General features: G+C 38.6%; 1 protein-coding gene across 1 annotated transcript in view; it reads right to left on the bottom strand.

Moving 5' to 3' along the window:
- The window catches only part of LOC114654989 (metastasis-associated protein MTA1-like), a 294,679-nt gene extending 283,128 nt beyond the window's left edge, over positions 1-11,551 (bottom strand). The window contains exon 1 of the mRNA XM_051933272.1: positions 11,195-11,551. Within this exon, the coding sequence (XP_051789232.1) occupies positions 11,195-11,222 (28 nt within the window). The 5' untranslated portion in view covers positions 11,223-11,551. The remainder of the gene's footprint in view (positions 1-11,194) is intronic.
- Between the last annotated feature and the right edge of the window lie 1,984 nt (positions 11,552-13,535).

Raw genomic sequence — 13,535 nt, 5'->3', positions numbered from 1 at the left:
CACTGACTTTTTAAATTAATTTTTTGTATAAAAAAACTTCCTTGTGTAGGACTGCTTTCTTTCTAATTGAAATATAAATAATACGTGCACAAAGAGAGATGGCATAAATGAGCTAATGGGTTATACCTCTAGTCCTATAAGTTAATAGTTTATACCTCAAGTCCAAAGTATCAAAGTGATTTCTGTTAGAAACATTTGATTGATTCTTCATTCATAAACAGTTACTTATGAACACATACTGTCTCATACATGAGATAAAAACACTTCATTTTTTATAAAAGAACATCTTGTATTTAGTGTCATATAAAGGTGAAGATATTTCTACCCTTATGTCACTGTTGTGTGTACAACATATCACATTGCCTTAAGTATTCAAACTCAGAAACAACACTGATAAAGGTTATCTTTAGAAGCAAATTTGGTAACACTCAGATACGTTCCAAAATGTTCCAAAATCACATGTGATTTAGGAAAGAATAGGTATTTAATTTCTTATTTTTTTATCTTAAATGCAAAAACCCTGTTAACATGAGTACCTCATAATAAAGAATAAACTGAATCGTTCAAATTCAATTTTTATTTTTTTGTCCCAGAATGAAAATACAGAGAAAAATAGTACTTTTACAAAACAGTATAGGTGCCATTTTTTCAAAAATGCTGTAATATGACAGTGTGAAGATCCTCTAGTTTAGCACAAGGGGTGATCAATCTCTTGTATTATTTCCTTTTAAAAGTTTTGATTTAAGAAACTTGCATCTCAATCTCATGAGGACGGGACATCTGACAGTTGAAACCTTTTTTTTTTGCATTTTATTGATTTTATTAAAATCAAATAACATTCCATACAAGCCATTCAAGTTTAACAATAACAAATCAACCCCCACCCATGAGAAAGAGAGCAAGGCCAGCAGAGTAAAACTTTAAACTAGTAAAAATAAGTAAATAGATAAATTAATAAATTAATAAAATTACATAATAATAAGAAAGAGGGGAGAGAATCTGCTTCCTCAATTTAAATGCTGAATAAAATTAAATAGAATAAGAAAAAGGGGAGAGAATCTGCTTCCTCAATTTAAATGCTTATTCTAAAATGTTATTTATCAGATTCTGCCAGGTTTTGAAAAAGTTTTGTACAGATCCTCTAAGTGTGAATTCGATTTTTTCCAATTTACCCACTGACTTAAAATAGGTGAGTTAGGATTCTTCCAGCTGAGCAAGATAAGTCTATATGCTAATAGTGAAGTAAAGGCGATCAGTTTGTTTGTCCTTCTCCACTTTAAGCCCATCTGGAAGTACACCAAACACAGCTGTTAGTGGAATAGGAAGAATTGTGACACCAAGGCTGTCTGAAACACATTTAAAGATTTTGTTCCAGAATGATGTTAAATTGGTGCATGCCCAAAACGCATGTCCCAATGAGGCGAACTTGATTGCAACGTTCGCAGGTTGGATCTTGCCCTTGAAACATTTTGGACAATTTTAAATAAGACAGATGTGCTTGATATATAATTTTAAGTTGAATAACTGTATGCTTTGCGCATATGGAGCTCGAGTGAATTCTGTGCATTGCTACCTTCCACTCCTTTTCTGAGATGTTGAGTGAAAGATCCTTTTCCCACTTTACTCTTGGATCTTTGAAAGGGAGGGACAGTAAAATGTTTTTATATATTACGTAGATGTTGTCCGAGTCCTCAAGATTGATCAATATTTTTTCCGGCATAGAGGGAGGTGGGAGGTGAAGAATATTGGGCAGGTTTAGTTTAACAAAGTTTCTAATTTGAAGGTAGTGAAAGAAATGTGTTGCTGGAAAGTTAAATTTGGAGTGTAATTGTTGGTAGGATGCAAAGACGTCGTCTATGTACAGATCTCCAAGTGATTTAATCCCAAATGTTTTCCAGACATTAAAAACTGCTTACGTTTGAGAGGGTGGAAAAAGGTGGTTCTCATGCAGAGGTGCCAATGATAAAAGCTTCTCTATCTTAAAATACTTTCTACATTGGTTCCATATTCTGAGAGACAGTTGAAACCTTTATTGTAAGTTTCACGTAATCAGTTAAACCTCAGCTATTTTATCTTTGAGGGCTCTTCCCCATATTTATTTGCATGCATTGCATACCCAAAATAGCATTTAAAGAAACAGCAACACAGCAGAAAAAAACAGATCTCTGCCAGGCTACAATTGCTTCATTCAAAAGATTTCTGCCATACTAAAAGTTTGAGTATTCTTTAAAGATTTAGTCACATTTAATCCAATATTTAACTTTTATGATGTACTGAAAACTTATTAAAACTACAGAAATGACTCAGGAAAAGACTTTTACCAACTATAAAATTTACCACGGGCAAATACTTTACATAGAAAAGCATATCCCCTACAAAGAAATTAAAGTTTCAAAATATCTCATCGGATGCCTTATCTTTATTCGCTAGATACCCTAAACCAGACATGAGGTAAGTTAACATACATTCTGTAACTTTCTCAAAATGACTTAATCCAATTCAAGGTCATGGACCCAACCTGGCAGGACTGGGTATATTGCAAGAACCAATTCAGGATGGAAAGCCAATGTCAAGTGCAAGGAAAAATATTACAAAAAATCACAGCGTTACGCCAATAACCAAAGACTCCTCTTTGCGGCAACTTGTGATGTGCTTACAGAACAGATCTAAATTAATATTTCAAAATATCCATTTATGAGATACAGTATTAGTACTTTTATTATTCAAAAACAAGAAAAACAAACTTTAAATATGAACATGCATGCCACTGCTAAGGATGCTTAGCATACATGTACACTTCACACTTGGATGAAGTGTGCAATATTGAAAGCTTTCTAAAGCATACAGTTACATACTTGATTTTGTTTTAACTCTGTATCTTGCTAAATTTCACTACCATGGGAGTCCTGATGTATGAGGGACATTCAAAATGTTTCAGCATTTTTTTAAACTCAGTTTATTAAGAATTTCAAAAACAAATTACATCACTTTTCTAAATAGTCACCTTCATCTGCAATGCAATTATCCCAGCGTCGTACCAAATTTTCAATGCCCAATTACTACTCCCGCCTTCCAACGAAAATATAAAAGTGAAGTCCCTCATATAAACACATGCACTCCGAGGAAAGAAAAAAGAAATCAGTAGAGTGAGATAGATATACATATCTATCTATATAGACATATACAGTATATATAAAATAGAGTATATATAAAAAAACAATAAAATCAGGCTATGTCTCAGTTGGAAGGATACTAAAGAAACATTTCATTTTGGAGTGTTATAATTATCCATTACTTAAAATAATCAGAATATATATGAGAAATACACATTATTAAATAGTTTTGGTGACTTATTTATTTTTCTGTTTTTATTAATTTCATACTAAATTCATGTTAACACTGTCTTTGCATACATTTCATTGCTTAGGCTCATATTTTATTATTCTGGCATTATCTATTTCAATGATGCATAAAGCATGCAAGTAAGAATTTCACTGTGTGTACATGAACACTGCTTCACCTTCAATAAAAATATTATATTACATAATTTTAAAGCACTGCACTTCACTTGAAAAATAGTTTGGAAAACAAAACATGAATGATACTCTCAAAAAGAATAATTTGACAGGATCTAGTATGTCAAGAAGATATCTTTGACGAAAAGAAGAAAAATGTCATAAAAGCATAAGGCCCACACAGACAGAGAGCAATACTCTAGACAAGGCGCAACTGAAGAAGAAAATTTGCTGTTGCTTCAGTACAGCATGCGATGACAAACAAAATGAGGACTACAGTCTCAGATTACAAACTAGATTAGATGAGACAGAAAAATGATGGATAGAATGTACTGTAGTAAAGATGAGCCCCATGGCAAAACACTTGAGGGGCAATGTCATCTAGTTGCTGCTGAGCATGCAGGAAAAATCCTCAGGCCCAGTGGCAGCTGGTGAAAAAAAAAAATGGGTGAGGGAGCAGTTTTTGGAGGAACAAATTGAACCAACACTTATCTATTATACCGTGCGTTTCACATATATCTATCTGTCTATCTATTATATGCTGCCTTTCACATCTATTTATTATATAGCACCTTTCATATCTACCTATCCATTTGCTCAGTCCTCATCATAGTGTCAATGTACATCTTGGCCTGTCCAGTACCAGACCCATAGGACAAATCCAGGTTAAAATGTATTACAACTTTTCCACCATGCTGCCCAATCTGATGCCAGCTTTCCATTTCTACTGTAGTCCAAAACTTCAATCTGTAACATCCACGGTCCCATTATTCTTCCCATAATTTGTCTTATAGATGTGGAAAGGAACAGATGCACCTGCCACCCACATTTTATAATACACTTGTCTCGAAATTACCCAATCCTCTGCGACCCTTCCCAGTTCCCAACCTGCCAAAACCCACACCATAATGCCCACACCCCCACCTCCTTAATCTTCCAATAACGTGGACTTCCGTCTGTCCTATAACACATCCATATCTTAAGTACAATCCAAATCTTATTCTCCTAATAGAGTGCCCAGTCCTTGGCCATTTCCACTATCCATATTACTAACCGAGAATGCTAAACCGGATGATGGACGCAGGCACATCCGGCAATGGGCCGTAGCTGCAAAAAGACGTACTGCGCAGGCGCAAAAAGAGTCCGCGAGAGTCGGCTGAGGAGCCGAGAAAGGCGGACAAAAGAGGGCGAGAGAGGCGGATGAGGGGCCGCGAGAGGCGGACAAGACCACAGAAAAAAGGAGTGAGCACAGGAAAAATGGAGAAATGAGGAAACGCAAGCAAAGCACGAAACACATTGCACACGAAACTAGACCCAGAAAAAAAAAAAAAAAAAAAAAAAAGAGCCTCGCGCACAACAGCAAGGCACCCCCCCCCCCCCCCCACTACAGGCACCGGACGGGACACACACCAAGAGGGGGATTCAACAAGCCCATGGAACACAAAAAAAAGAACACAAAACCACCCCACAGACCCTACAAGCAAGGGACGGGACACACACAAAGAGGGGGATTCAACAAGACACAGGAACACAAAAAGAAAGATGACGCTCGCGCGACAACAATCCTCAACCCCCCCCCCCCCCACACACACACACACACACATCCATAAGAAGTGACACCCAAAGCCACATATTCTAAAGTGAACATCAACACCTTCACACTAGACAGCATAGGTGTCAGCATTGGTGGATCTCCTTACAATAAAGCACTATTAACCGTTCAACTGCAGAAAAGGAAACATATTAACAGTGACTGCGATCCTCCTTATTACTTATCCATATTTCGCATGCTGAGAAAGAAACAAGTCATGAATACACGGTCACGGGTACAAAACGAAAAGGAAAGGATAACAGGAACAAACACACGAACACGAAAGAAACAACAAAATAGACGGCTATGCAGCATAGGTGGATCTCATTACAATAAGGCACTATTAACCGTTCAACCGCAGAAAAGGCTCCATATTAACAGTGAGTGCAATACTCCTTATTACTTATCCATATTTCTAAAAGAAAAAATGACTCGACTCCAAAAACGCAAAGCTCAACTAAAGCTTCTAACTAACGATGTACCTAAAAGTAAAAACTTTATGAACTGCATTAGATCCTACAATAGTTCATTTAATATGCACAAATCTACATCCTAGATCCACATGACGCAAACTATCAATCAAAGTGCTGCATCGCAACAGGCACGGATTCAAAACGAAACACCTCCCGTCTCAGACATACGTTAATGGCAGCGAAGGCTACAACGGGCTTCTCACACAGCACAGGCAAATCGATTACAGCTCCAAAACAACACGTCCCAAATACTACACATGCAACAAAGCGCCTCTCAAACGGCACAAGCAAAACATACACCAGGAAAATTCATTCGGATTAATGAATGTCATTTGCAATCATTGTCATTCAGTTCACTTCCCTGAAGAAACAACTGGCAATACAAGTTATACATTTACACGTTGTTGTCAAAAGGGTCAAATTAGACTGCCTTCTTTACATTCATATCCTGAATATCTACAGAAGCTTATAACTGACGATGTACCTGAAAGTGAAATCTTTATCAACTACATTAGATCCTACAAATCGGAATCCACTATGAACATTAACGGTGGCACTGCACGTGACATCCGTCTTGAAAAAATGTTGTTTATTGATGAATGTTCAATGGCATGAACAAACGTTTATGAATAATAATATTCGATTTGGAGGAAAGGTACTTTTATGAGGAGGAGATTTTAGACAGTGATTAGCTATTCTTCCAGATGCCATTCACTCAGCTATTGTTCAGTGCACCTTAAAATACGCAGACAATTGGCATTGCTTTCAAAAGATACAGTTAGTAAAAAAGATACGATGTCCAGAACCAGATCATAACAATTGCTTATTACAACTGAGAGATGGTACACTCACCAATACAGATGGACTTCAGCCACATATTATTACAATTCCTCAAGCCTTTATCTGCGACGACTTAGTTACAGAGAGATTTGGAACAGCAATCTCATTAGACCAAATGCCCCTTTTAACACAACGCACTATATTATGTCCAAAAAATATTAATGTGGAAAACATAAATACCCAAGTCATTCCATTACTTCCTGGAAAGACACAACTCTTTCTAAGCTCTGACAAACTTGACTCTGATCACAACAATAACCATCTTAAATGACCTTACAAGTTCTGAGCTGGAATTACCTTTTACACTTAAACGGCGTGTACAAAGAAATTTTCAAATAAACCTTTACACTGTGCCACACACTTTATTGTTTGCTTTCTATTTGCATCATCTACACCGTCACACTATTCTATATCTCATTCATACATCACGCTCTTTGTCATTCCCAACACCAGGGGTTGGCGAGCGAAGCAAGCAGGAGGCAGAGCCCCCTAGTATTACAGAAATCCACATCATACAAAATCTAGTCCTCTGATTTTTCCCAGTTTATCTTTTACCACACCCACATAGTCATTCCCACCCTAATTTTACTCTACACTTGCTGCCAGTCTACATAGTACTATGTAGGTTTGCAAGGCTTAACTCACCATGGCACAAATTCACACTGTAAGATCTACAGATCCCAACATCTTAAAAGACAACTCATTCCACAATGTGTCTTGTACTACATCCACGGGACAAGTCCAACCTAAATCTTATTCTGCCTTTACGATCAGGATACCTAAATTTCCTTGAACAGTAATTTCTCAAATACATTCTGATTACACTGAGTCATTTTCCTAAGCCTGCCAAAAAAAATTAGACTATTGTCTGGAGTGTTTCCCAACCTTCTTTCTGAAGTCTATCTCACACACATTAGCAACTGCCTGAAGGGGTGGGACTAACAAAGAAGCCAGTAAAGAGGCAGATCTGAGATCAGCATATGCAGACACATAACTTTAGTGAGCACATTAGTGGCATCTCCAAGCAGCCTTGCCCCTTTGCCCATCCCTCTGGCTCAGGGGCAACTAATATGCACACTATCCACCAGCACTGTGAGGCTTGCGGTCGACCACATACCCAGGGAAGATGGGCTCTAGCAGCCAGAAGACACATTCAAAGTACTCTAAACATGTTGATTGTGGAGCTGTTTTTGCGCCAGCTTCTCCAGGTAGACCTATCCTCCTCAGACAGGTCTCGACCACCTGCAGAGCTTGTCCCTCTCGGGTTCAGACCCAAGTGCGCTACACCATTATTTCCACGGCACACCATTGTTCACTGGTCTAGATGACTGCTGCTACTTTCGTGCTGCTTGCATTTTTCAGAAACATGTTTTAGGTCTCGTACCCCCATCATTGTCCACAAGGCTTCAGTACCGACACTTTGAAACAGCAAACAGGGAAAGCAAAAAATGCATTACTTACACTATATCCAGTTAGCCAACTCAGTTTGTCATAACAAAAGCATGAAAAGGTCCGTGTGTATGCTGGTCCTCGATCACTTGCCTGCTGCTGAATTCTTATGTCAGGTCCAAGCTCCTTTATCTTCTTTTTTTCTTCAATTGAACAATTTATGAAGGGGTGTGTGTCCTTAAAGAAATAACCTAATTTTCTTTGATTTCTGAAGTTCCACTTGAATTCGCCATCCCCGTAAAATCACGCTCGCTCAACTGTAGTTACGTTAATAGCAGGTGTGAACTGTGAACCACTGACATGAACATTAAATGGTGCGTTGATGACTGTCCAATCACATTAGATTAAAAAAAAAAACCTAAAACAATACTAATTTGTGGCCAGTAAATGTGGGGGCACAGAGAGGATCATTTCTGGAAAAATCTTAAAGTAACCAATTAAAAGGCAGCCTCAGGTCACCTGCTTGCCAAAGGATCAATGACTTACATACACTCTCATTTGGCCGCTGCCCTTCACTCAGGAAATATAGGTATTCACAAAGAAATTAAACAAATACAACTCAGAACAAATTTTTAATGGATGTTGACATTCGCTGACACCAGGCACATTATGCAAATAAATTTATTTCATGATTATTTTGCATTACCTAATTAACTTAAGCAGAGTTTTTTTTAATATTTGGAGAAGGGGCGGCGCCATAAATTCAGACCAGACCAGTTTTTAAATAGATGATGCTAAGCAAACAATTTAACTTCAGCAAACCAAGTCATGATGTTATGAATACAGTAAAGTCCTTTTAGACAACATTAGCCATGAAAGTTACTGAATGCAATGCTGACTTGTATTTCCTTAAATATTTAATATTTATGATTGTAAGAATACTAATTATCCTTAACACTGAAAAATATTAGATCCAGACAATCAACTTTCCACAACCATCCAAAAACTGCTGAAGCAGGAATCTGACTGCTTCTTTGAAACAGCAAAAAAGGAACAGGATGATGCATTGTCATCTTTCAGTCAAACTGCACATAATACACACATTACTTTGTATTTGGGTACACCGATAAACTAATCGACAGTGACTAACGTGCCGATACCACTCAGATTGACAAAGATCATCCTAAACGGAGGCATTCTGTAAATGCTAGGAGGGTCACAGTGTGTCTGCAAGTGTTTTTTCTGCATATGCCTCATGACAAATAATCAGCTTATCAGCAAATTAAATAAACTAAGTACTGCGCTCTTGCCATTCTGGGTGTTGTCCTATTGCTCGTGTTAGTCAAATTGCACAAGCTACACACATTACATTGGATTTGGGTACACCGATAAACCTAACGTTATTTGCCGATACCACTCAGACTGACATATTTGAGCCTAAACGGAGACACTCTGTAAATGCTAGATGGGTCACAGTGTGTCTGCAAGTGTTTTTCTGAATATGCCTCATGACAAATGATCGGCTTATCGTCAAATGAAATAAACTAAGTCCGCTCTTGCCATTCTGGATGTTGTCCTGCTGGTCGTGTTTTGTCAATGGGGGGCGCTTTTCTACGAGACAAGACTGGGAACATCCTCGCATACCGGATAGTATATATGCAATTATTACACCGAGCGTATACACTGAGATAAACCCATATAACGATATACAGTAGATATTGATAAACAGAAGGCTCATAATTTGTTAGATAACGAGAGAAGATGCAAGCGAGTCTAGTGCACGATCGATCGATGTCTTTATTGTGGTGTGGTTGTTTCAGCTCCCGCATTTGTATTAGCATCAAATGCATTATGGATACCAGAATTTACTATAGCATTGTGCTCATTTATGGCTGCTTACGCCGTCATCAACCGTTCGCAACTCGGATTTTGCTATATAATTCAGTACAGCCGACAATGACTTGTAAACATGTGGTAATCCCTTTTTTACATTTGTGTGTGTGTGTGTGTGCGTGTGTGAAAGCAGAAACATTTTCTTCCTTGTGAACATCGATCAGTAGCGCAACATTTTACTAAAGCATAAACCATAATAAGCCCAAAGATTGTTCAGAAACCAATGCCAGCAGCTGATATAATGAGTCCTATTCCCTAATACTTTGCTCGATTCAAAAATTATTTTCAATTACGTTTTTTTTTTTCAAAACATCAATAAGCACTCAAGCTGCTCGCACATTCTCGAGTACACACGCGCACGGTTGTACAGTCGGCCTGCACGCTTCCCTTACTGTGGGTGGCGTGCATGTGCGAAAAGACTAGAGTGAAGGGGGGAGGGCGTTCAACATCGTCACATTTTTCATTCATAAGAACTGACTAGCCGGTGTGTGTTCCGCCATATCGACATTACACTGCACAACGCCTTCATTTTAGTGCTCGGCAGGAGTCTGTCTGTAAATAAATATGCTCCGCGCTCGCGTGCCCCTGCACCCGGCCCACCCCCCTGCACGTTGCCTTGAACTTATCCTCCAGACCTACGTTAAAGCGGTGGTGTGAATTACAAGTCCACCTAAACTGAACTGAGGCAGCCTTTCACCCGCCACCCCCTCCCTTCGGCAGTACGCACGCTCCCCGCCGCGCAGCAGCAGCTCTCGAGCACTAGTTATATAACAGTAACCCTCAAATGCACGCAGCCCGACACGGCGCTAAGAGCATCGCAGCGCTCCACTGTATCCAGCCAAGGCACGTTCACTTCACGCCTGTTCCATCGACTCACCTTCCAACGAGATTACAGGACCAACGTATGTAAAAGAAAAAAAAATCGACAATTATGCATTGTTGATCTAATTTTAATGGCACGTTGGCATTTTCACTTTTAAAATCCACGTCCCGCGTGCATCAAATTCTATAAAAAGTATGCCGTTGGGGCGAAATGTCTAAAAATAACCCCGGTTTGAAAATAACTCCTCGTCGTCTGCTCACTCCTGTGCCAGGATGCCTACGCCGCGCAGTGTGCTGATAATAATGCCATTGTGTTACACAAATGGCTTCTTCCAAGGAGAGCGCGGAGGACAGAGAGCGAGCAACCGATTGAAGGGAAGAGAAGGAGAAAACGCACTTCTGGGGCACTTTTTATTTTCCGTACAATAAGCATCGCCTGTCACTGTACTTAAGGGTGTTTGAAAAAAGTGAAACGGCCTTCTTTTTGTCTCAACAAAGTTCGCTATGTTCGCGAATGCATGCTCATTGCTGAACATTTTTTTTCCAAAAGCAATTCAGACACCACAATAAAACATTCCGTTTGTATCCATGGCGCTAAATCGCCCACTCCACACACCTTCCTTGCTCAGTCTTTTTTTTTTTCACTTTTGGGAGCCTTCAAACTTACCCACCTCCAACCCTGTACATGTTTGCTGCCATCTTCCGCTCTGTCAAATTAAAAGAAAATACAAAAAGGGCGAAGGAAATAAATTAAATGTGCAAATTAAAAAAAAAAAGATCCGCAGCCTGCTTTTTTTAGCTCAAAAGCAGATATTACGGAGACGGGGCTCCATGCGATTAATCCGTCTTCACCTGCTATTCCGTTAGCCGCATTAAAATACCGGACGGAGATCTCTTTTTTTTACATATTATTTATTTTTTTACGTGTGTCTCTCTGTCCGACTGTCTTCTTTTTTACTCTCTGACGTCTGAACCATAATCTTCGACAATCTTGAACTCTTTAACCCCTTCACGTCCAGTTATGCATTGAGGGGGAAATCAATATTATTAGAATCGCAAAACAACGCAATCTTGCGCACAGGCTAAAATAAAACGATTTTATTTAAATGGCGTACCACACACGTTACCATAATCGACTACAGAACCACGGTGGATGAAAACTTTGGAAAGAAGAATCAAAGCAGGAAAAAAAAACTTACAAAAAGTTGCGCATACGTCTCTCATTCATTCTCCGTGAGAAACACTAGCATGCGTCCGATAAACACTACAACTAATTCTTGATTTATTGATAATCCGTAGTGTGTTTTGGTGTTATTTGCAGTCTTTTAGGAAGAGACGTCTGCCTGTAAGAGCGCATGCTTTTAAAAAGATGTTACATAATTTTTAAAGGGTTAATGTTCAGTTGGACAAAAGCGTAAAAGTTTTGTACAAAACCTTGACACCATGTCAAAATCAAAACTCTAGTAGAAAGACGTGTGCCCAGTCCTAACCCATAGATAGATAGATAGATAGATAGATAGATAGATAGATAGATAGATAGATAGATAGATAGATAGATAGATAGATAGATAGATATTTTTCACTGTCCGTCTCAATTTATATTAAATCAGTCACATTACACAACTCTGAACACCACACAAATGCTTAGTAAAGAAACGTTCGTCCACCATCACACCCTCTTAATCCACCGTGAGCCGAACCCTATTCCACCAGAAAAGCAGTAACGAAGATAGGATGAGGTAACAGCCAATCTATTGAGTTACTAAATACTTCTCATTTATTTATAATCAGTACAGTTCTAGGGTCTCATGAACACATATCGTAAAAATAAATGTGATAAAAAATACCATTTAAAAAAGAAAGTAAAACAATCAACTATGAAATTGACTAGCTACAATATATTAGTGTTGTGCAGTTACAGAATTAAAGTAAATGTGTTTATAGATTTATACTTCTTGATCACTAACGGTAAAACTTCAATGACTTACTTTGCATAACTTAGATCAATCTTTCCATTGCCTTTTGGCTTGCAACGTTTCGTTTGGACAGCTACGTCTGCAACACTTTTTTCGCAATGATAAGTTTCTTTTAGACTGATCTAAGGGTTCCCTGCCCGTTTATTTCCTTCGGTTTGTTTGTTTTCATAAACTCGTTTCTTTTATAAATTAGTTAAGTCTCCAAAAACACCGCATCTCTTTTTACGGGCAGCACGCTCGTTGCGTTTTAGCGCACACGGGGTTAATTTCAACCCCGCAGTTTACTGTGACGTCCCTTAATAGGTGAGGTCAGATCTGCAGACAACACATAATTCAACTTAAAAAAATATTTTATGCATACACGTAAATGTTTTGTCCACGCCAAATGCTCTTTGTGTTGATCACTCTTTAAATAAGAAAACACAAGAACCTGACTAACGGAGGGAGACAAAGAGGTTTAAATTGTTAAAAATAGAACAAAAGAAAACTGACTTCTGTTGTGCACACACGCACACAAAAAAGAAGTGGAAGAATACGTTTTAATTTAAACAGCGGTGACGAGGTCCTGTTCTTCACGGTAAGTGATGTGGCTGCTATCCGTCCGCGTCTATATGAAAATAAAGTAGTTACCCTGTTGGCACGGAGTCAATATCCATCCGGGTATCAATAGAGCAAAGAGTGGGAGAGCTAGCACGAATCCATTGAAATCTGCATGATTTCTATTAAAAGGCGGGGCTAGCCGTTAGCAGAAACACACGCAGCACACTAGAGACAGCTACAGTTCAGTAAAGTCAGGCGAACAGAATTTCCATCCAATGACCCACTGCAATCTCCTCAAAAGCGCTGTCCAGCTTTCCATCCATTATTAAACTGATTTATGGTGTGCAATCGTTAATAAATCTTGTTGAAAGCAAATGGATTGTTTTTGCAAATGACCAGGTTTCCTACTGTGTAAAATTAAAAGGTAGCATACACAGCGAGCTAGTGCTGCAAATCTCCTGAAATCGCCACTGTTTTCTCACTATTTCTTTGGTGA

Source organism: Erpetoichthys calabaricus, chromosome 1 (assembly GCF_900747795.2).
Source record: "Erpetoichthys calabaricus chromosome 1, fErpCal1.3, whole genome shotgun sequence".
Taxonomy (NCBI): Eukaryota; Metazoa; Chordata; class Cladistia; order Polypteriformes; family Polypteridae; genus Erpetoichthys; species Erpetoichthys calabaricus.
Note: the sequence above shows the minus strand (reverse complement) of the source record. Positions and strands in the feature narration are given on the sequence as shown.